Here is a 23,683-nt window from a genome sequence, read left to right on the forward strand (position 1 = left end):
ACAATGAAAAATGTCAGACCCCCCCCCCCCAAATGTCATCACTACCACCACCATGAATAACAACATTTCAATAACATTTTTCTTGCAAACATTTTGGTTGATAAAATGAAATGTTTTGGCCACAAACATTCTTTTATTTTTTCTTCATTTTTTCTATGAAAGCCCCCCAAAATTAGTTGAAAATGTTGGAATTAGTTTTCCAGTCAACAAAAAGGCCATTAATGACAAAAATATTTTTGAAAAATTTCCAACCAGCAATATAGATTTGCCACCTATAAGTACCCCTGCTTTGTTTTATTGAGCTGCACCCATCTATCCTAGGTGAAAGATGGGGACATGGAAGTTCTTGAGGTTTTTTTCTTTGTTTTTCCACTTACATAAACCTATCAGCATAGTCCTAAATGAGATCAATGATACTGTATCCTGTTGTTTGTATTGTTTGGATAATAAAAACTGTCATGATGTCTAGTCTTGATATATGTTTAGCTACTAGTAAGGCTCTTTTGGAAGAGCCTGGGGTTCTAAACCTTTGTGGCTCTTTTGGAAAACTGTTCTATCTAGACTCATGACATAGACAAATGGGAATAATTACAATACTAGAAAACATTCACATTTTTGGATGAGATAAATCAAGTGAGAATCTTTAGAGGAAGCACACTGGAGTTAAATATGTATAATTGATCTATAAATCCTTTCATTCTTGTTCACATTAATGATTTATTTCCTAGGTTAAGTGCAGAAGATTTTTATTCGTCCTGCCTCATTTAACATCTGAGTTTATGTCCATGAGTAATCAGCATCTGATTAGTAGTACTTCTTCCTGCATTGCATTCTGGATTATTTTTATGGAAGTATATCAAATATATATATATATATATATGCAGAATCATTGCACTTTAATAGAAATAGAACATAGCATAAAATTGTAAATATTGCTTACTGCAGCCATAGAAAACCATCTTATTTTGACAGTAAGTTTCTGCAGGGGGGTAGGAGATTAGTTTTCCCAGATTATATTAGTCTTCCTTTAAGGAGAATGGCGGGAACATATTTTATACTACAAAAGCACTGAAAATTATTTAATTATTCCCAATAAATTCAGTATTTTCAATCCCAAGCATTCAGGAGTTATGAGTTCAATGTTTCACTGCATGTTTCAGTAATCAAGATGAGATTGGCAAGGGAGGGTCCAGAGTTATAACAGTGCTATATAATCTGAACTATAAGGAAAAATACAGATTTTGGAGCAGTATAAAATTACTGACATGATTTAATGACAGGCTGGATTTTGGAGAGATTAATATGATATAGCAAGTCTTCATGAGCTGAAGTTATTAAAAGGCAAAGGTAGGAGGTGATGAAGTTTAATGGAAGTGTAAATAATGGGATGACTATTTACCATGTTGACATTTTTGATAGCTGGACATTGACATTTAGATGTCAGAAAAAACAACTGCAGATGGAGGGGGAGAAATCAGATCAAAGAAGGAAGTTAAGGCATTATTGAGGTATTGATGCTCATTAAAGCAGTAGGAGCCAGTGGAGCCAGTGAAGCCATCCTGTGCTGGGTTGAAGCAAAATATCTTCTACATATACCCGCAAAGGGTCTCTGCCTCTGTTTGCGTTTAATCCCAAGGTTTTCTACATGAGTTATCTGTTGTGCTGCTGGATCCACCAGGCCCTGCACCACCATTTTTTTGGTTCACCAATCTGCTCTACATGAAGGGCACTGGGTGGGGATAATAGAAATAAGCAGCCCTCTTAGGTCATAGTCTTTTGCTGGAAGTCAGTGGGACTCCATTTCCCCACCTGCTGAAGTGCCTGGGGTAGTCTCGGAGCAGTTGCTTCAGGCTGTCTGCAGATACAGGAGGATATCACTACCTATCCAAACCTTGAAAGTCTTGATATACCTATGAATCTGTGAAATCTATAAGCTTTGAAAAATGAGATTTAACACTTTCAAATCATATTGCACCAAAAATTTGAATCAAGCTGTGTGCCCCCCCATCCCCCGAGAAAGTCATAATAGAAAATCACTTCACTCTCTTGGTCTCTGCCTCAATTGGGAATTTAGTATCACATCTATAAACACCCTTAGATGTTTTTTTCTCGTTGAAATGAGGAAAAATGGCTTGACACAAACTGTTTGATTTAATAGACCTGTAAGAAAAACAAATGAAATGAAGTTCTGGTTCTCCAAATGTAGAGAAATGGACTATGGCACTGGACCCCTTTCAGAAAGCTTACCCCAGATGTGATACTAAATTCCTATTGAGACAGAGACCAAGTGAGTGAAATGATTTTCTAGCCAAGTAGTTATGACTTTCTTGAGGGAGCTTGGCGACAGCTTGACTCAAATTTCTGCTCCAACAAATTTGTTTTAAAAAATGTAAAACAATTTCAACAAGAAGCCACAAAAGTGCTCCCTTCCCTACTGTCCCAGCATCTCCACCCCCTTCTCCTCCCCCATGCCTCCCCCTCACTCTGAGGATGGCATTTTAACCCAGGTCTGGCAGGGAGGCTGCTCTGACACACTGTAATTACAGAGCATCAAAGCAGACTCAATTCACCCCCTTTCCTCCCAACTCCCGGAACACATCTATAAACACCCTTAGGTTCTTGGTTTTTTCTCATTGAAATGAGGAAAAATGGTTTGACATGAAATATTTCATTTTATAGACCTGTAAGAAAAGCAAAGGAAATGAAGTTCTGAATCTCCAAATGTAGCAAAATGGACTGTGGCACTGGACCCTTATAGACATGCTCCAGGAGTGGGAGGGATGAATTGAGTCTGCTTCAATTCACAGCCTCCCTGCACATGTATAGGTGCCCTAAATGTTTTTTTTGTCTAAGCCAGTTTTTCAGTTGGGTTGCTGAACTGATACATTAATGATTTGTAGAGCCTTAGTTTTCACCAAGAGAGTAAACTGAAATTTGAGAAGGCAAGAAGGCTTCTGGACAAATCAAGAATGGCTATCACTAATCTAATATTAAATACTGAGAATTTTCTCCTTTCATAAAGGCAAGATTCAGGAGGCATTATTTTTTCAATCACACAAGGTAAGCCAGACTAGTCTTAATTTTGGAAGCCAAATTAAAAAGCAGCTTCCTGCTGAAAGGAGCCTCTTGTGGATTTTGAAGACCTTCACAGTTTGAAAAGATATTAAATATTTCAGTTGTGGACATAAGAAACTGGCAGGGTATTAATAGTGCAGATAGAGCACTTTGAAGAAACAATATTTTAAATAGATCACAAATCATTCAATTTAAACACTCCTAAATATGCCCAAATACTGTTTATCTTCATGGGCCTCCAACTCATAAAAAAAACATGGTCATTCATAGCTTTAAGTATGCACAGTAAGGCCCCAAATACAAGGGGCCTTTCTCAAAATGTACAAAGTCCGATTGTTTTTCCAAGAATTAAATTTGACTGAATTAAAGCTGATTTTCACCAGAACACTCTAATGCTTTTTCCTTCTATAAGGATTGTTTATGCACCAACTTTCTACTCTCTGTGCTGGTGTTGGAATTGTTTTAAAAGTTCAATTTTTTTTCTAAAAAAAGGGGAAGTTTATTGCTTAAAAAATCAGGTCTCTTATGAATGACTGAAAATCAAAGGGTGTAATGCAAATAGTCAGATAACCTTGACCAAGAGTTAACTTGGGTTACTTTGGAGAAAAGGACAAATAATAATTGGTTTGATGCTCATGTTTCTAATGTTCCTGTACATAGTGATGAGGTTGGGGGGGGGGAAATATTTTAGCTCATTTTGAGTTGGATGCCCAGTATTTTTTAGTACTCTTCCCTGCCTTGTAGCAGCATAGTGTACAAATAGATACCATATAAGAAGTATATGCAGGTTTGATGTGTTTGGACTGAATATGATCTGTGACTGAGTAAGCATGAAGTAAGGCAATGAAGCGGGAATTTGTTACCTTATACAAGGCAACTGGCATAATATATTGATTAGTATGAAAGACCATAGAACAAATTCAGACTGTAAGTATAATGGTTGACCAACTGCAGCTAAATTCTAGTGTTCCTGAAAGGTAGGCTAGAACTGCAGGGTTCTTTGCACAAGAGAATTAATGATTTCTCTTTTTCCACGCAGTCGGGGTACTGAGAATAGGCTAGCGCTTCGACGGCAGACCATCCTCCGGGAGAAGGGCAGAAGGCTGGCCAATCGAGGGCCAGCATACATGTTTAATGACCGGTCAACAAGTCTGTCACTTGAGGAGGAGCGCTTTCTGGATGCAGCAGAATACGGTAATATTCCTGTGATTCGTAGAATGCTGGAAGAGTGCGCTTCACTAAATGTGAACTGTGTGGACTTCATGGGGCAGAATGCTTTGCAGCTAGCAGTTGCCAGTGAGCACCTGGAGATCACAGAACTTCTGCTGAAGAAGGAGAACCTGTCACGGGTTGGGGATGCCTTACTCTTGGCTATTAGTAAGGGGTATGTTCGGATAGTTGAAGCCATCTTAAACCACCCTGCATTCGCTGAAGGCAAGAGGCTGGCACTAAGTCCCAGCCAGTCAGAACTCCAGCATGATGATTTCTATGCATATGATGAAGATGGAACTCGGTTCTCCCATGATGTTACTCCAATCATTCTAGCTGCCCATTGCCAGGAATATGAAATTGTCCACACTCTCTTGAGGAAAGGGGCTCGCATTGAAAGGCCACATGACTATTTCTGCAAATGCACTGAGTGCAATGAGAAGCAAAAACATGACTCTTTCAGCCATTCTAGGTCCAGAATCAATGCTTACAAAGGTCTGGCAAGCCCTGCTTACCTGTCGTTGTCCAGTGAAGACCCAGTAATGACTGCTTTAGAACTCAGCAATGAGCTTGCTGTGCTTGCAAACATTGAAAAAGAGTTCAAGGTGAGTGAAACTGGTTAAATGTTCTCCTGCTACTGCCTGTATGAGGATTTTCAGGAAAATCAGTACAACATGTTTGATAAGTGCAGGTGGGGCATAGCTTTCAAAAAGGCATTGCTCAGACCTTTGTTGGCAGTTGCCAAATGCCAAAAGGGACCTAGAGATTCTGCTACCTTCTTGGCCTTAGAAAGGGACTTTCTGAAACTAGGTCATCATCACACAATTAGCTTGTCACACTTGTACCATCATCACACTTGTACCTGTCCTGTGTATAGAATATTTTTATTGCTGGGAGTCCCCTTACTGCCTTGTGTGGGTTACCAACATTACTGCTTGTAGTATGGGGAGGGGATGGCAATGAACTGCTACTTCTCTTCCTACAGAGGTGAGTAGAGAGTGGTCAGGCAGGGGAGTGGAATGGACAGAGCTATGGCTTCCCCTGACTAACAGGGTAAATACGCACCTTTATAGACTAAATTAGATATATATAGAGAGAGCACAAACCTCCACAAACCCAAGTTCACTTGATAAGATGCTGTGAAAGGACATGCAGAAAACAGAGTAAAAGAAAAGAGAGAAATTTTAGAATACAAAGAACAAGGGAGCAGGGGAGGGTGCAGTGCTAGGAGAGGAAAGCAAATAAGCTGTAAACCCATTGAAACAAAAGGGGTCACAAAAGGTCACAAAAGCTAATCCAGTTAATGAAATAAGAACCCATAGTCCCTGTTCAAACCATACTTAACACAGTCCAGTTTGTAGATGATCGCTTGTTCTGGAATTTCCCATTTAAGCTGTTTTTTTGTTTTGGTTTGGGTTTTTTTTGTGCCTGAGAACAGCAATCCTGAGGTCACGTCCAGGGAGGCTGAAAGTGTTCTGCCAAAGGTGTTTGAGTCTTTCTGCAGTTGGTATCAGATTGGCATTCATTCATTCTTACATGTAGAGATCACCCTGTTTGTCTAATAGACAGCAGAGGGGCAATGTAACATGGGATGAGATATATGACACTGGTGGAGTTAGGACACCTATACACGTGCAGGGAGGCTGCTCTGATGCGCTGTAACGACTCAAGCAGTTTTCTTGTCAGGGATAAAGTTCTTTATGGCCTTTAATCCATCCCTATGAGGGATGTTGGTATACAGAGATGTGACATCCATAGTAGTTAATGTAGCATTTGCTGGAAGCTTGTCAATGGAGTCCAGTTTCTTTAAGAAATTTGTGGTGTCTTTCAAATAGCTGGCAGTGGCATATGGGAGGAGTTAACATAGCCAGAAACTCCCTCTGTGAAAGTGCTAATACCAGAGTCAGTGGCACATCCTGAGTTTCCAGGTGTGTGGATCTTGGATAATAAGTACAAGTTGCCTGGCCTAGGAGGTGGAAGCAGTAATCCCCTCCTTTGTTTCCAGAGGTAGTTTCATTAAGAGTTTATTTAGTTCATTGTAATGGTGTGCCATAGGGTCCTCTGTCAGGAGTTGGTAAAACTCTGCGGTGGAATGTTGTCTCTCGGCATCCTGTTTTGTCCATGACAACAGGGACACCCGGCTTCTTGTATGGGAATATCATGCAACATTATCATACAACTATGCCATGGCCAAGGCAGCTGGGGGAATAGGCTACTCCAGAGGCTGATATACTCGGCATCACTTGTGAAGCAAGGGGGAAGCAGGGGCTAAATTCTGATAGTTTGGTCCTATGTATGCATTGCCTCTCCTGCAGCAGATTGCAAGGTGCTGTCACACATGCTGTTGTGATTGGATTGAAATTTTATTTTTCTTGTAAGTAGTAATATTTACTACTGCATCCTTCCTCCTTGGTAAGTTATGGTGACCCCCTATGAGACTAAATATATTACAACATTTTGCAAGCGGGAGGGATGGGGGGAGTGGAGAAGTGGGGAGATCAGTGGATGTGGTGTACCTTGATTTTTAGCAAGGCTTTTGATAGAGTGTCCCACAACATTCTTGCAGAGCTGTCAGACAAGTTTAAAAATGTGATCATGATTATTTGTGTGATTAAAAAAATGAGTCACAATCACTATTTCAATCACACAGCTAAAAACTCAGAATTGCATGCAGAAAAAGTCAAAATCATATAGGTACTTTGAATGGTTGCGGGGTGGGTGTGGCATGTGGCGTGTGTCTGAGGAGGGAATTTGTGAAGGTATTGGGGGCTGTGAGTGTGTGTGCAGGGTTTGGAGCCCAGGGAAGGAGGTTGCTCACAAGGGGGTCTGGTGCCCGGGGAGGGGGACCCCCACAAGATGCCCAGTCTGAGCAGGGTCACCATGGAGCTGCCTTGGGCCTGGGGCACACCCCCCAACCAAGCACAGCCCCCGAGGCAGTGGGCTTATTTCAGTGGCAGCCACAGGCAACTCGGGCTGGGAGCAGCTACTCTGGCCTCAGCCCTGACCAGGCCCGAACTTCCCCACTTACTTGCTCAGTGGGTCCCAGGAGGTCCTGACCTGCCCTGGGCCTGAGGATGCCAGGCAGCCCCACTGTGGCCTGGCGCCAACTTCCTTAAACCCCGGTGCTGCCAGCCCAGCTGCTTGGGGCTCTGGGTAGGGGCTGGGGGGGGAGGGTGCGCCCTCCCTGTCTTTCTGCTGCAGCCGCCCAAAGGCCATGTCCCTGCACAGACCCACTGTGGAAGTGCAGGGAAATGGTGGGGCTCCACGGCACCCTTGGGCCCCATGTGGGTGCTCAGGGTGGGTTGAGAGCTCTGGCACAAGCTGCCTCTAGGCATCCTCAGTCTGGGCCCCCAGGGAGTGGTGCAACAGCGGCCTTGCACCTCTGCGGAGGCAGCTGCTGCCAGCAGGCAGCAGCAGCATTCCCAGGGAGTCACCTCCAACCTGATTCGCTTAGCAACCTGATTATCTTCTATGATGAGATAACTGGCTCTGTGGAAGTGGAGAAACCAGTGAATGTGGTGTACCTTGATTTTTAGCAAAGATTTTGACAAGAGTCTCCCACACCATTCTTGCAGGAAGCTAAGGAAGTACAGGATAAATGAATGGACTGTGAAGTGGATAGAAAACTGGCTGGAGATTTGGAGTCAGAGGGTAGTAATCCAATGGTTTAGTATCTAGTTGGCAGCTGGTATCAAGTGGAGTGCCCCAGCTGTTGGTCCAGTCGTTTTTTGTTTAATATGTTCTTTAACAAATTGGAAGATGGCATGCAGTGCTGTGTCAGTATGTTTGCAGATGACACCAAGCTGGGGGAGTAGTAGATACACTGGAGGGTAGAGCTAAGATTCAGGGTGACCTAGGTAATTGGAGGATTGGGCCAAAAGGGATCTCGTGAGGTTCAACAAGGAGAAGTGCAAAGTCCTGCACTTAGGAAGGAACAATCCCATGCATTGGTACGGGTGTGGGGGGGCTGACTGGCTGGGCAGGAGCTCTGCAGAAAGGACCTGGGAGTTACAGTAGACAGTAAGCTGTATATGAGCCAGCAGTGTGCCCTTGTTGCCAAGAAGGCTAATGGCATACTGGGCTGCATTGGTGGGTGTATTGCCAGCAGGGCAAAGGAAGTGATTTCCCCCCTCTATTCAGCACTGGTGTAGCTACATTTGGAATACTGTGTCCCATTTTGGGCCCCCCACTACAGAAAATCTGTGGACAAATTGGAGAGAGTCTAGTGGAGAGCAACAAAAATGGTGAGAGGCTGGGGGACATGACTTCTAAGGAAAGGCTGAGTGAACTGGGCTTATTTAGTATAGAGAAGACAAGACTATGGGGGGGATATAATACAGCTTTTATTTACCTGAAGGGTGATTGAAAAAGGATGGAGCTGGACTCTATTCAGTGGTGGCAGATGACAGAACAAGGAATAATGGTCTCAAGTTGCAGCAAGGGAAGTTTAAGTTACATATTAGGAAGAATTTTCTGACTAGGAGGGTAGGAAAACACTGGAACAGGTTACCCAGAGGGGTGGTGGAAGCTCCATCCTTTGAGGTTTTTAAGACTTGGCTTGATAAAGCTTTGGCTGTGATGATCTAGTTGGGGCTGGTCCTGCTTTGAGCAGGAGTTTGGACTAGATGACCTCCTGAGGTCCCTTCCACCCCTAACTTTCTATGATTCTATGGTGAGGGTGAGCTTTCCCGTGCTGCACTACAGCTGGGCAGCGCAGACAGTGGCAGAGGCAGTGGTCAGGTCTTAGTGCTGGCCCATGTCAAACCCAAGCTTGACCATTCTGACCTACCTTTAGAAAGTGTTGCTGAGAGCTCACCTGGACAATCCTTTTTAGTAACTCCTGACTCAGCTTTCATTAATAATTGACTTGTAGTTACCACCCAGTAATAAATAATAGTGTTCTTAAAATTCTCATAAAATAACTCTTTAGCCCGGAGAAAGACATGCCATTTTTCCTGGGGAGTTTGTTAAAAGGAAAACTCTTATCAGCATAGAAATTCTCTCTAGTATAATGACTTGGGATCTGCCCTTACACACTTGGGTTTCATCACCCCCCATAGCTATTGCATAGTGGAACAGGAGGGATAGATGGTATCAGTTCTAAAGAGTCAAAGGTACAGTGCCCCCTACGCTCCCATTCTTTCCCCTCCCACAACCGAAGCATGCCTACGCACTGGCTGTATTATTCACTCAATACAATACTAATTTATTACATTAGAAGTATCACCTCCAGCTTCTTTGTCTTCTGATAAATATTGAATTTTACAAAACAGAATAAAATCCCCCAAACTTTTAACTAGTGAAAATAAAGAAGGTTTAAAATTTAAACGTATGAGGCAGAAATCAAAGGCCCAGTGGCCCAGACAGGTAATTATTCTGGCAAGCCCAGCCCCACAGTGAAGAACCCTTTTCCTTTCTAAAGTCTACACTTCACAATTTCATGTGTTAATTTTATACACATGACTGTTCTCTTAGAAGTCAAAGTTAATACCTGTGGGCACTTTTACATGTGCTCTGACACGTTCTGGATAGAAGGCCTTGCAACATATTCGAGTCTGCTGGACTGTTCAACTCTGAATGCTCCTGAATTTCAAAATGGCATCAGGGGAGCTGTAACTAAAGTTCATTGAATGAGCTTTGGTTAAAGCACCCCCACCAACTTTTTGAAATGCGGGGCTCTGAATACATGACAAGCTGCCGGTGTTTTAACTGCAGCGACTCCCGAGAGCCTCTTAAATTAAAACACACCTCCCCATGCCCCAGAGCACTTGTATAGGTGCCTGTATGACTAAAGTTAAGCACCTGACAGTTTGTATGATTGGGAACTAAGTTCTTTTCTGAGCACTCAAGTTGAATTAAAAAGAAGATGAAACCTAAACCAGAAAAACGGACATCTTAGCTTGCTGCTCCCTATTCCCATCTGCAGTTTTTGCAAGCTGTAATAAAAGAGTGTGTGGCCAACACTGCACTGTTGATGATTTTCTAAAATAAAGTAGGATAAATAGCCCTGTCGTTTTTCCTGATCAACTGGAATACAAAGTAACAACATAAATTATTAAAATCAATTAACCCTCCCTGCCATCTCCCTGACATGTTCTCTCGCTCTCTCTCTTTCCCTCTCTCTTTCATACATACAGGCAGATCCTCTCCAGCCCCTTAGATTCCCTCAGCCCTAATTTCCAATATTCCCTGCTCTTACAGGGAGCAGAAGGTAGTGTCCCTGACAAACTTCAGCTTTTTAAGATTGTGTCCATTCCAAAGTCACATGGCCATAACAGAGAGCTCATTCACTGGCTCATTCACTGGCACTCATTTACTTCTGTCATATGCTGAAGGGGCTTCAGTTTAGGTGGTACCTCTAGTGATTGAAGGTGCTGTGTGTTGCAGGACAATAGGTAGCAAAATGCTTAGATAAGCTTAGCCTCTTCTGGATGCTAAAATACACCAGAATGCCATACCCAGAGCCTAAATTCAAGTAGTATAATCTCCCAAAATATACATGTGGTTCTCTAGCTGCTTTTTAAAGGTGAATATATAATTTTCATTTTGATAAAAATAAAATTTTCAAAATAACAAAAGATGGTAGACTTTGTAAAATGCAACTTTAAATTTTTTTTGCCAATCATTAATCACTAGATATATAAAAAGTATATATAGATCACACCAGAAGACATGAATGACACATGCCCCCAGAGGCTGGGTAGCGGGGATGGCATGGCGACCACCCGTAGGTGGCGGTGGTCGGCGGCAGGGGCATGGCAGCAGTGAGCAGGGAGCTCCCACAGGTAGCCACGGTATTGTCAGCAGTGGGAGGGGGTGTGAGCACTAACTGGCAGCTGATAACCACCCACAGATGCTGCCGGCAGTGTCAGCAGTGAGGGGCGGGGGTAGCGAACAATAACCACCTGCCGGCATCGGCAGCACTTCTTTCAGGAGGTGCATCGCCAATCTCGGGGGGTGCACATGCAACAGTGTGCACCCCCTACTCATCGCCAATGCCAGAAGATACAGACATATGCTATAATCCCTTTGACTGATGTACTGAATTGGGGGTTTTCTTCATTTTTTTTCAAGAAAGTTTTGCTCTGTAGCTGACATCTTCATTGCAAAGTATGAGTAATTCACAAGGCCTTGTTAAGACAGAAAGAAAGACATAACCTTAGTCCAAGCAAGATAGGTAAAATGTGTAAAGTGGCTTTGATTCTGAGCTTTTTCAGTATTAGCTTGGAACTCCCAGGCAAAAGGAAAATATAGAGCATCCATTTCTAATCCTGTTCAAACAAACAAACAAATATATAAAATTGATGTCATAGCAAGAAACATGGGGGGGTGTTGTTACTATCTTCGTATCTTTTTTTGAGAGAGAGAAAATTGGTTTATCTGCTTTCCACTTCCATAGCACTACAACTTGTCATGACGTTGTTCATTTCAGTGCTTGTTTTCTGGCATCTTCTTTGTAGGATAACTGCATTAATATTCCTTGCAACTTCATGACAAATCTGTGATGTCTAAACTAAGATGACATTATTTTAAAAAATGAATCACAGATAGGTTTATTCAGACGTTATAGTTTATATGTGACTATTTTTACGCTGTTTGAGCAGTCACCTGATTGGAATGCAGTGCAAAACTGGGATGCAATCATCCTGATAATCTATTGGAGTAACATGCTGGTTTTGTGGTGGAGTCTGGGAGTACCCAGCTTTTGAAAAACAAGCATATCCTAGGGCATGTCCTCAGGAAGTAAACTTGGACCAGTGCTTCATTCCCACGGTAGTCATCTACCTTCAGGGATATTCCCAGAGGTGTTCCCAGGATACATCTGTTTCCAGAGGATGACTACCTGAGAGAGAGAGATTCAGAAGGAAGGAATAGGGAAAAGGTTGAGAGTGGGTTTATTAACTGAGGAGAGGAGAGAGGGGTAAGCATGAGTCATGGTGATAAAGTACTCACAGCAAATTAAATTGGATACGAAAAGCAGTGATCAGGATAAAAAGCCATAGAGGTCCTCCCACCTCTCTGGACAAAGTCCCAAGTTTCATTTTTTTATGACTTAATTTTTAGTAGAAATATAATATTGGAAGCGTCAAAGTTGATGGACTGAGGACTGAATACATTGAAAAGGATCCTGTGCCTGTGGAAGGGGTTCTGGGAAGCAGCTATGTATATGGTATAACTTTATTAGTACACAGAGAGGTAGCTTGCAACAGTAGACAAGCTGGAGGAGCTGCCACACATCAGACATCCTTCTGTGAGTTTCTGTTTTTTGCCTTCTTTCCCTTTTTTGGGGGGTAAGATGACCATGTCATTAACCTTCCACTTATGTAAATTAATAAAAGGGTAATACGACCTCCCTACTACTAATCAATAGTTTCATTATGCATCGGAATGAGACTCTTTCTGAAATACTGTGATGAATTCTGGTCCTTTTAAACGTGGATGATGAGCAACTGGAAAAGGATTAGAAAAGAACCGTGTAAAGGCCTTGTTATACTGTAATTTTAGGTAGTTCCTGGAACTCTTAACCCTTGGGTTGTCCGCACTTTAAGGTGTTAATGTGGTTTTAAGCAATTGTTATGTGGCTCAAAGTAATGCCACTTCAGGCAGGATTACCTCTGATCTGCACTACCCAGCTCCTGTTCTGTTTAGGTGTGGCCACTCCCCATAGACATGCCACCCAAGCTGAAGTCCTCCAGTAGCCCAGGATCTCTCACCCCTCCACTCATACAGCAGGGAAAGATGCCTGTCCTGGTTCACCAGCCCTTTTGTGCCAATTTACAGCTACAGCTCCTAGCCCTGCCCCTACTCACTAGGCCTCTAGTGGCAAGTCACAGCTGTGCAGGTGTGGTTTCTAGACTATTGGTGTAACTGCCCCAAATTCCAAGCTAGCAATAACATTAAGCAACACTTGTGAGGCTCACAGCCTCAGGTGCAACAAGGCTCTACATGACTAAGGGTCTGAAAAAAGCAGCCTTCTGGTGAGAGATTAGAGGAGCTCCATGTATTATCTTATCCAATTCGAAGGCTATGCATATGTCCATGGAGCAAAAATTTCTGATAGAACACAGTTCAGTTTAGCAGACAAAGATGAAGTAGTTTGAAACAAAAGTTAGATTCAAAACAGAAAGCTGGAACAGTTGATTTACACTAAAAAGAATTAATCATTAGAATAATTTACATAAGGATATAACGGATTCTCTTTCATTTCGTGTTTAAATCAAGACTGGGTATCTTTCTAAAACACATGCTATAGCTCAAGAAGTTGTTAAGGGTTTGATGTAGGAACTTAATGACATTCTGTAATATTTACTGTGGGGAAGATCTTGCTAGATAGTCAATGCTCCCTTCTCATCTTAAAATTGATGTAAGTGAAATTCGCTTCTTCATTAAACTGGCATGACTCTACTGATTTTTAATGGCAGCATTTGTCTGTATGTACTTTCAGATTCACCTCATCAAAAAGGTGGAAAAATAACAGCTATTTGACAGGGGCTATATGCATGTACTGTGGGTGTTCTTGTTTCTCTTATGTGACCATAATGACAAACCTATTAATATCCAAATAACTCAAAATTATATTATGCCATTTAACAACTGAATTTTTTTCTTCTGCATAGTCTGGAAAGGGATGCTAATTTCTTTTTTCTTTCCACCCCCCTCTAGAATGACTACAAGAAATTGTCTGTTCAGTGCAAGGATTTTGTAGTTGGACTTCTTGATTTATGCAGAAATACTGAAGAAGTGGAAGCTATTTTGAATGGAGATGTGGAGATGAACCATGATAATGGTGAACATGGTCGCCCCAGTCTCAGCCGTTTAAAACTTGCCATTAAATATGAAGTCAAGAAAGTAAGCCACTGTATTAATAAAATAGCAGTTTAAATTGTCACTCCTATGAAGGTATATTATTATTCATTACGTGTAGCAAGGTAGCATTCCAGACACTCCAATCGCTATCTGAGTCCTACTGAAAAGTGAACTGGGAGAAGCAGTAGAAGAGTCTCTTCGCCAGAGAACTGACACATAAATAAAGAACAGATATGAAGGCTGGATGTTGCTTACACTCATACTGAAAGATTACAGTAACAGTGTTGTATTGCTAGTCAGCTAGTAACATAATTTACAGGTTTTGCCGATTTATTTATTTTGAGAAATGAGAGGTAATTAATGTGCCTTCTAAAATCACTGTATATATTTATTTATAAAGAATAATATAGTATATTGTCATACCAACAGTAAGTTAATAAGTAATATATTTACTGTCAAGCCTTGCCTATTTTGAAAAGCAAATAGATGTGTAACGTTTTCTAGTTTATGGAATATCCTTATCTGTCATTGCAGCTGGCTTGTGCCACAATCTATGGTAATGCAGATGTGCCAACTTTTCAAGAACCATGGAAATTAGCTTGCTCATTGATCCACATTGCTTTGAATATATCACCTGTATGATTTGGTCCTTCTACCAGTTCCTAGTTCATTTTCTTGCCAGTTTACCGCCTTGGTCTGGATCTTGAATGTAAATTGTGTTGAATTCCTTGATTCATAAATGCAAATCATATGCAAGACAGGGAGAGTAAAGCTCTAGAACATCAGAATAAGAGCATAAAGAATTTATATGTCAATAGGACAGGGGCAGGCAAAATACAGACCGCATGTGCCAGGCACTTTCATCTAGCCTACAGCATGCACCAAGGAATTGTGCCTCACCCAGGCCTTCTGCCCACAAGGCTGGGAGTGAAGCACCCACATGTATGCACCCTCCAAACATACATTATTATGCCTCACTTCCACCGTTGCAAGCAGAAGGACCCAGCCTGTCCAGCACATAGCTTCTGGGTGGGCTGCTGCTGCCACTTCTGCAGCCCCCAGGGACCTGCTCCGCTTCCCTGGTCTCCCACTGGCAGCAGGTAGAGAAGAAGTGGGGTGAAGCTGCAGCTGGGCAGGAGCACAGACCCTATGCCCAGGTGGGTAGCGGCAGCACAGAGCTCAGCTGGACAGAGTGTGCAGGAGGGAGGGGGGCCATGAGGACCTCCCTACATTACCTCTGTAGTTTCATAGTTAGTAGGGTTGAAAGGGACCTGAGCAGATCATCAAGTCCAACCCCCTGCCATGGCAAGAAAGAATGCTGGGGTCAAATGACCCTGGCAAGGTGTTTATCCAGCCTCCTCTTAAAGACCCCCAGGGTAGGAGCCAGCACCACTTCTCTTGGAAGTTGGTTCCAGATCCTAGCCTCCCTGACAGTGAAGTAGCGCCTCCTGATGTCTAGTCTGAATCTACCCTCTGCCAGCTTGTGACCATTATTTCTTGTCACTCCTGGTAGTGCTCAGAGGAACAGGGACTCCCCCAATGCCTGCTGGTCCCCCCTGACTAGTTTGTAAATGGCCACTAGATCCCCCCTCAGCCTTCTGTTGTGGAGGCTGAACAGGTTCAGGTCCCTTAGCCTCTCCTCATAGGGCCTGCCCTGCTGCCCCCAATCATGTAAGTGGCCTTCCTCTGGACCCTCTCCGTGTTGTCAACATCCCTCTTGAAGTGCGGCGCCCAGAACTGGACGCAGTACTCCAGCTGCAGCCTGACTAGTGCCGCGTAGAGGGGGAGGATCACCTCCTTGGCCCTGCTTGTGATGCATGTGTGGATGCAGGACAAGTTATGGTTGGCCTTCCTGACCGAGTCCCCACACTGTTGGTTTATGTTATTTTGGCGTCAGTAATGACTCCAAGATCCTTTTCTGCCTCTGCACTGGACTGACGAGAAGGGAGTTCCCCAGCCTGTAGGTATGGTGCTGGTTCTTCCTCCCCAGGTGCAGTACCTTGCACTTGTCAGTGTTAAAACCCATCCTGTTCTCATCCACCCACCCCTGTAATCTGTCTAGGTCCAATTGCAGCCTATTCCTCTCTTCTAGCATGCCTGCTTCCACCCACATCTTAGTGTCATCTGCAAATTTGAACAAGGTGCTTTTTACCCCCTTGTCCAAGTCACCAATGAAGAAGTTGAACAATGCAGGCCCAAGGACTGAGCCCTGTGGAACCCCACTGCCCACATCCCTCCAGATCAAATATGACCTGTCCACCACCACTCTGTGGCTGTGGCCCTCCAAGCAGTTAGGGACCCGTTTGACTGTGTAGGTGTTGACGCCACAGTCCCCTAGTTTTTTAATGAGAATGGGGTGAGAGAGCATCGAAGGCCTTCCTAAAGTCCAGAAAGACTATGTCCGCTGCTACACCTGCATCTAAGGATTTTGTGACCTGGTCATAGAAGGCCACCAGGTTGGTCTGATAGGACCTGCCTCTAATGATCCCATGTTGGTTGCCCCTAAGCATAATCTCCCCTGCTGGCCCCTCGCGGACATGCACTAGGATAATTCTCTCAAAAAGCCTACTCAGGATCGAGGTAAGACTAACTGACCTATAGTTTCCTGTGTCCTCCTTCCTCCCTTTTTTGAAAATGGGAACCGCATTGTAGTGCACAGCCCTGATAGGCAGTGGCTGCAGGAGAGGGCACTCAGGGCACTGGTGCCTGGCAGGGTGCAGTTCCGGCAGTGCTGCCGATCACGGTGAGGGGTGCAGCCTCTGCTGGGCAGTCTGTATCACTGGCATTCCCTGCCATGGAACAGTGGCACAGGAAGGAACCCCTGGCTCTGGAATCAGCTGCCTTCCCCGCCCCCCAGGGGAAGGCGCCTGGGGCTCCCTCCCATGCCACACAGCTCCAGACAGGAAGACAGCCAGCTCCAGCACCTGGGGCCCATATTGAGCAAGTACACTTGTATGGTGGGGAGCACCAGCAATACCAACTGCCCCATGGAAACTGCACCCCTCGCCACAAAGTGCGGTGCTAGCCAGAGCCATGCCCTCCTGGGCACCAACACCCTAAGTGCCCTCACTTCTGCTGCTGCTGCACCATGGCAGGAGTGCAGGGGCATCCCCACACTCCCCACCCTCTCTCACACCCCACAAATGCCACACACCCATACCCTTCCCCCACAACCCCCCATACATACACAACCCCCAACATAAACTATGTCCCCATATACTTCCCCATCCCTCTTCACAACCCCCACACTCTACCATACACCCCCACCATATACACACTCATACCTACACATGCCACACAACCATACACACACACACTACATCCCCCCACATACACACACACCCCACCATACAAACACAGACACCCCCCCACAATATACAGTTATTATGCAATCACCGCTATATAAGTTATGCAAACACAAATCATGACAAATATTTTTTGTAATAAAATTAAAATATGTTATAGTAGGAGTTTCAATTTTAGTGTATGATTTACATTTTTTCTGGTTCTAAGATGACAACACCCCTCTCCCAAAAGGAATATTTCTGGGGGCCAAGGGAAGGGACTTCTGGTGGCAAAGGTCAGGGATTAGTGGTGTGTCTTCTGGTCCCAGGATGGCAACTAGGGGGTGTAGCAACTGTCAAGGGGCGGGGCTACCCATGCGGCCCTTGACAAGTCACCAAAACACCAAAGTAAGCGGCCTTCCAGCCAAAATAATTGCCCGCTCCTGTAACAAGCAGTATAGCTTGTCCCAAAATAATGAATCAGACATGTGCTATGCACTGAGCTCAGAAGAAAGCTAAGATTTTGTCATTGTTTACTGGACTTATCAAGCAGTGGTATCTTTAACATAATTATAAATAGTCTATAATAATTTGTATTTAGAATGTGTACTGTTCATGTTGTTATTTTGATGATGGCTCATGCAGCCCTTTGTGAATATCTGTACTTGTTTGAAATTTAAGTGTTGAAATAATAGGTGTATAATTTGAAGTTTAAGGTTAGATATCAGCATTAGTGTTTAGAAACTATAGTGTTTAGAAAATCCTTTTATTCCATACTCTAATCATTTATAAACTTTCTGTGGAAAAAGCCATTTCTCTGTAAAGAAGCAAGGATTTTTTAGGGTACTTTCTTTTGTTGGACCAGCTGCATAGTAGGGATAGAGTTAGACATGCTTTCTAATGCAAGACATTTTTCATCAGGTGTGAGGAGTGAAAACCAGCACAGCATAATAAAATACAGTTGGAAGAGGGGGGAGAGGCATTCCCAGGGGTAGCAAACAGTTAGCAGAAGAAAAGAAGCTGATTACTGGGAGATCAAGGCCTACAAAAGGGAGAACGGTCATTATCAACTTTCATGTGTGGGAAGAATTCAGGAATCAGGTAGGTTATAATGTGCCATAAAACCAATATGTATTTGCTGTTAACAGTGATATGTACTTGGTTCTTAGGATCCAGTGAGCTTATGCATTTTTGTTCCCAGTTTCTCCTTTTAAAGGTGTTAGGTATGTTTCTCTTGAGCATGATGGTGAGGTCAGGGAAGGAGTGGTTGTTCTGTGAGAACAGTGCTCTTAAGAGTGTGCGTCTCCCTGTTCTTCATCTTTTCTGTGAGATTTCACTGTGGTGCACAGCTGCTGTTTGCTTTCAGTCAGGAGGGAATTTGGTGCAATGAACTGGATATATCACATTCTGGGAAAGGCATGGATTTTGATGGTTTTGTTATGGAGGATGCTGATTGTAGTAGCAGTTGAGCTGTCTAAATGAGTTAAGCATTTCTTGCTAAGGCAAGGCTGTGTCCCACTTGATGTTTGTTCAGCTTGTGATGATGATTTGGGCAAGGTTAGGGAGTTTTTTGGAAGCTAGGAATGGAGAGGCTGGGAATATTTCTTTCAAGGTCTGATCTTTGTCACATGTAGACTAAATGGGTGCCTACACATATGCATGGAGGCTGCTCCAATGTGTTGTAATTACAGTGCGTCAGAGTAGACTCGATTAATCACCGAAACACATGAAATACTGACCTCTTTAATTAGAGCGGCTCCAAGATCCGCTCTATTTAAAGTGCCCTTTCCCCTAGCTCCTGGAGCACATTGTTTGGGTAAATGCCCAAGTTGTTTGATTATTTTTTTGATTGCTTCCAGGGGAGGATGGTAGTTGAACACCAGGAGTGTGCAGTCACACTGGGTTTTCCTTTTGTATAGTAATAGATTACTTTGGGGTATTTGGATAGTTTTTTCATATGCACAGTCTGCTTCTCTATTCAGTGTTTTTGTAAAAAGGAAGATTTTAGGTCGGCCAGGTGGGTATCATGAGCAGGGATCTAGTTAAATCACTCTAAAACAAAGGAAAACTTGTGGGCTGCTTGCAGCACCCAATGCCCTATTTGCAGCCTTTTCGTAGTGAGCCCCCCCGCACTGCTGATTGACCAAGGTGTCCCAGCAGCCCCGCCTCTCACTGCTGATTGGTGGAGAGGGCTGCCCTTCATGTGCCCCCCCCCCGCCTGCTGCTGATTGGCAGAGAGGACAGGGCTATATGGAAGGCAGCTCTGCCCATCAGTCAGCAGCAGAGGGAGGAGGGGCTGGCTGCCATCTTGGGTGCTCCCCTTCATGCCAGTGGCTTCCCTCCCAGTGATGGGCTGTGAGGCTAGGCTGCAGTGGCTTCTGGTTCCCACTTCTAGTAAGTTTTCTAGGATGATTCCGTGCAAGATTGCAGAAATTGCCGTTTTTCAGTTTCCATGGAAACTGTGAAATCACAATTTAAGTAGGTCTCTAATCGTGAGTTTTCTTCTGAGAGCAGGTGTGGTATCTGAGGGCCTGATTTGTGAACATAAGTAGGATGCCCATAGGGGTTTTTGTATATGGTGGTTTGTAGGTGTTTTTTTATTGTGCTGTGCTGACTTCCACAGACCTGATATTTTGTATTGAAAATCTTGTCTGACTCTATTGCAGTTATGCAGCTGGTCTAATAAAGGATGTAACCCTAAGAAATCCTTACCACTGGACCATTTCCTGGACCATCACAGCTACAATTTCCCTCTAGCACTATTTCCATTTCCATATTCTATTTCCATACATACATTTGAGAACAGGAATTGGTATCTATAAGTTTCTAAGAGACATGCCATCTTTTTACAGAGTTTAAATTGTCCTCCAGTCCTCTTTCAATTGTATCTTCATAACAGATTTTCCTGGTAAAAGTCCTATGTGAAAACCTAAAGTATCATGGTTACTGGCACCACAGGATTCACCCTACAAATTGTGACTTCCTGAAATCTCTTGCAACATACTGATGGCAACTTCCTAAATGTATTGACACAAAGACCTGTTCATAATGCCCTGTGCTACCCCATCTTTCACCTATATATTAACAGATGATGAATACAGCAATGATGATAAAAATGCTGATGAATACAATGAAGTCTAGAGCAACATTCCTATAGATGTTAATAGACATCAGATTAAGAGTGCTCTATTAAAATGCAATAATTTCATAGTATTCTCACTTTGTAAGAAAAACACTTAACTGTGAATAGAGCAATCTTTTAGGAGGTCATTTATTATCATTTTTTTCATTTCATATTGCTATTAAATTATATAAGCCATTAAAATAAATCTGGGATGAAGATAGAAGAAGAGACAAATTAACTGTTGAAATATAGTTGATGTTAAGTGAGTATACTTAAAATAAAATTATTGTGCTTCAAGTCAAGAGATGTTTTGTTTTGGGTTTCCCCCCCCAAAAGAATTTTAACCAGCAAAACTGCATCCACTGTATATTTAGGAAATAAAAATGTCAAAGATCCATGTAGTAATTATTCCTTCCATACTAAGGAACTAAGCAAGAAGAACCTATTGCATTGTTTTTTTAACAGTACACTGAAAATTAACCAACTTGCTCTTCTTACATTTCAAGTATCTAGAGGTACCTATATACGTCCAGGGAGGCTGCTCTGATGTGCTGTAATTACAGTACATTGGAGCAGACTCAATCAAGTCTGCCTGAGTGTGCTAATTAGCTTCATCATCTTGTATATCAGTATCCCCATGCTTCAAAATGGTGCTGGGGTTGCCTTAAGTAAAGTTTGTTTGACAAGCTTTAGTTAAAGTGCTCCCACCAGCATTCTGAAGCTCAGGGATGCTGATACACGAGACACTGTAGGTGCTGTAATTAGAGTGTCTCTTGGAGCCTCTCTAAAGCTACCCCTTCCCTCCCAACTTGTTAAAATGCTCTAGAATTTTAATTAATAGTATTCTGGTAATCAGAGCTGTCCCTAGGGGTGTGCGGGGCCCGGGTTATATCAGCCCATGACAGAGGGGGGAGGGTGGAGAGCAGCTGGAAAGCGGGGAGTGGGGCGTGGCAAGTGGCCGGAGAGTGGAGTGTGGGGGGTGGTAAGTGGCTGGTGTGTGTAGCCAGTGGTGCATTGTAGCCGCAGTGGAGCTGACAACACCGTCTGTGGGGCCCGGAGCAGTCGCACCAGTTCTCCCCCAGGTAGGGATGGCCCTGCTGGTAATAATGTTCTTTTGTTGTATTCTCTTTTCTTTGTTTTAGTTTGTAGCACATCCAAACTGCCAGCAACAACTTCTCTCAATCTGGTATGAAAATCTATCAGGTTTACGGCAGCAGACCATGGCAGTGAAGTTTCTAGTTGTGCTTGCTGTTGCAGTGGGTCTGCCATTCCTGTCAATGGCTTACTGGATTGCTCCATGCAGCAAGGTTAGTCTGTGCAATATTATAATGGATTTTTAGTAACTTCTATGTCCTGTTTGCTTGTAGGTTTCTACTGTGCATGCAGGTTTCAAATGAAGCCTCTAAACAATTACTGATGCACTTAGCAATGCTTCAGTAGCATGTTAATTCCATAATGGATTGACTGCAGGATAATACAGTCTGATGTTGACAATAAAAGCAAGTAAATGTATTCTGTTAAATACAATGAATATTACATGAAATAATGAGGAGTGGGTAACTGTTGCAAAAAGAAATAGTAATTTAGAAATAATGAATTAAGCAACTCTTCATTGTATTGCTGTGCTGTTAAATAAATATATGGTAATGAGATTATTTAACAAGAAAATAATGAACAATTTTAAGGGATTTGAGAGAAGACTGTTACAACCCCCCCGCAAATATTCTTTCAGTAAGAAATAAATTGCCTGTCAGATAATTCAGATAGTGCTGTTATTACATACTTCAATTAATGGGAAAATGAGAATACATTTATAGTTAACAGAAAAATACATGGATCTCAGCCTGATAGAGACTGAGACTCTCAGGTTCAGACTGGGTCCTTGGTGCCTCTGTTTAGGCACTGCAGTACCTAAAAGCTTGGTACCTGATCTCAGGAGAGTGATTAAGAGAAGCAGATCTGTATGCTTAACTAAACTCACTGTGCAGTCAATGGAGAGGGTTAGCTACCTCCAAAGGACAATTCAGAGAGTCCAAAGACACCTGGAATTAGTCAATAAAAATTATGAAGCACAGTGACATGTCTGAACTTCCACCCCATCTGGATCTGAAGCACTTGACTTGGGACTTCATATTAGGCAGTCAGGTGCTTTTGACAGTAATCACCAGACTACTTGATAATAGCAGTGATACAAGCACCTGCCTTTTGAATGGGACCCATGCCCTCTACTTTCTCCTGGGTGTTCTCATCACTGGACACTAACATCAGACTCCTTTTTGCTTGCTCTGCTTACATCTCATGTCTCTTTCAATCTTGGCTGCACTGTGCTCCATCTCCCAACACGGGTATTGTATAGTCTAGTGCAGTGGTTCTCAACCTTTTTAGACTTGAGACACCCCTGGATCAACATAAGGCACCCCTTGGAAAATGCCAGCTCTTAGTTTTCACTCTTTTTTTCCACCTATAGAAAAGTAATAAGGTGTTTTTTTCTATTGCAAAGAACTCAGAAAGACCATGGCAATGGATTCATGTTTGGAACCTCTGGGTTTACCTTGTGAATCATGTTTGTAAACCTAACAGTGCTAACATTGTGTGGCATGCTACACCACCCTTGAAAGGATCTCAAGGCACCCAAGGATGCCATGACACCCTAGCTGAGCATCACTGGTCTAGTAGTTAGATCATTATCTTGGAAGGTAGGACATGTGGGTGTTAGTCCCATCAGGCAGAAAAGATCTAGAACTCAGGTTTCCCACTTCCTGGGCAAATGCTCTAACTACTCAGCCAGTACTACCACAAGCATGTTTTTGAGCAAAAGTGACTGTCACAGTGTATACTGAATGTAGTGCTGAAACTTAAGACTAGACACTTATGTGGCCAGGCTGACTCCACCCTTGGCACATAAATTATGCCAAAAGTATCGTTAAGGTATCAAGTTAACAAGTCTGTAGCTGACCATAAGATAATTCTATTGAAATAAAATAAGATAATATCACATTGTATCAGCTAACCTAAACATCTTTTATCAGAATTCAAATATTGAATCAAAGTCTGAATTGCTTTGTATTTTCAAAGTACAACAGCATTTGTTTGTATCTCCTGCCTATAAATAAAAAATACAAGTTACTTAAATGTTTATCCAACACAGACATGCCTGTGTTAGACGTTAAAATGATTTTCATTT

General features: G+C 42.9%; 1 protein-coding gene across 2 annotated transcripts in view; it reads left to right on the plus strand.

Annotated features, from left to right (window-relative positions):
- The window catches only part of TRPC6 (transient receptor potential cation channel subfamily C member 6), a 191,461-nt gene that overhangs the window by 111,168 nt on the left and 56,610 nt on the right, over positions 1-23,683 (plus strand). For both annotated transcript variants that reach the window (XM_090030204.1, XM_090030210.1), the window contains exons 2-4: positions 4,115-4,889; positions 13,948-14,133; positions 21,642-21,806. In XM_090030204.1, the coding sequence (XP_089886330.1) occupies positions 4,115-4,889; positions 13,948-14,133; positions 21,642-21,806 (1,126 nt within the window). The remainder of the gene's footprint in view (positions 1-4,114; positions 4,890-13,947; positions 14,134-21,641; positions 21,807-23,683) is intronic.

This window comes from Crocodylus siamensis, chromosome 1 (genome assembly GCF_052110815.1).
Source record: "Crocodylus siamensis isolate JL-2025a chromosome 1, ASM5211081v1, whole genome shotgun sequence".
NCBI lineage: Eukaryota > Metazoa > Chordata > Crocodylia > Crocodylidae > Crocodylus > Crocodylus siamensis.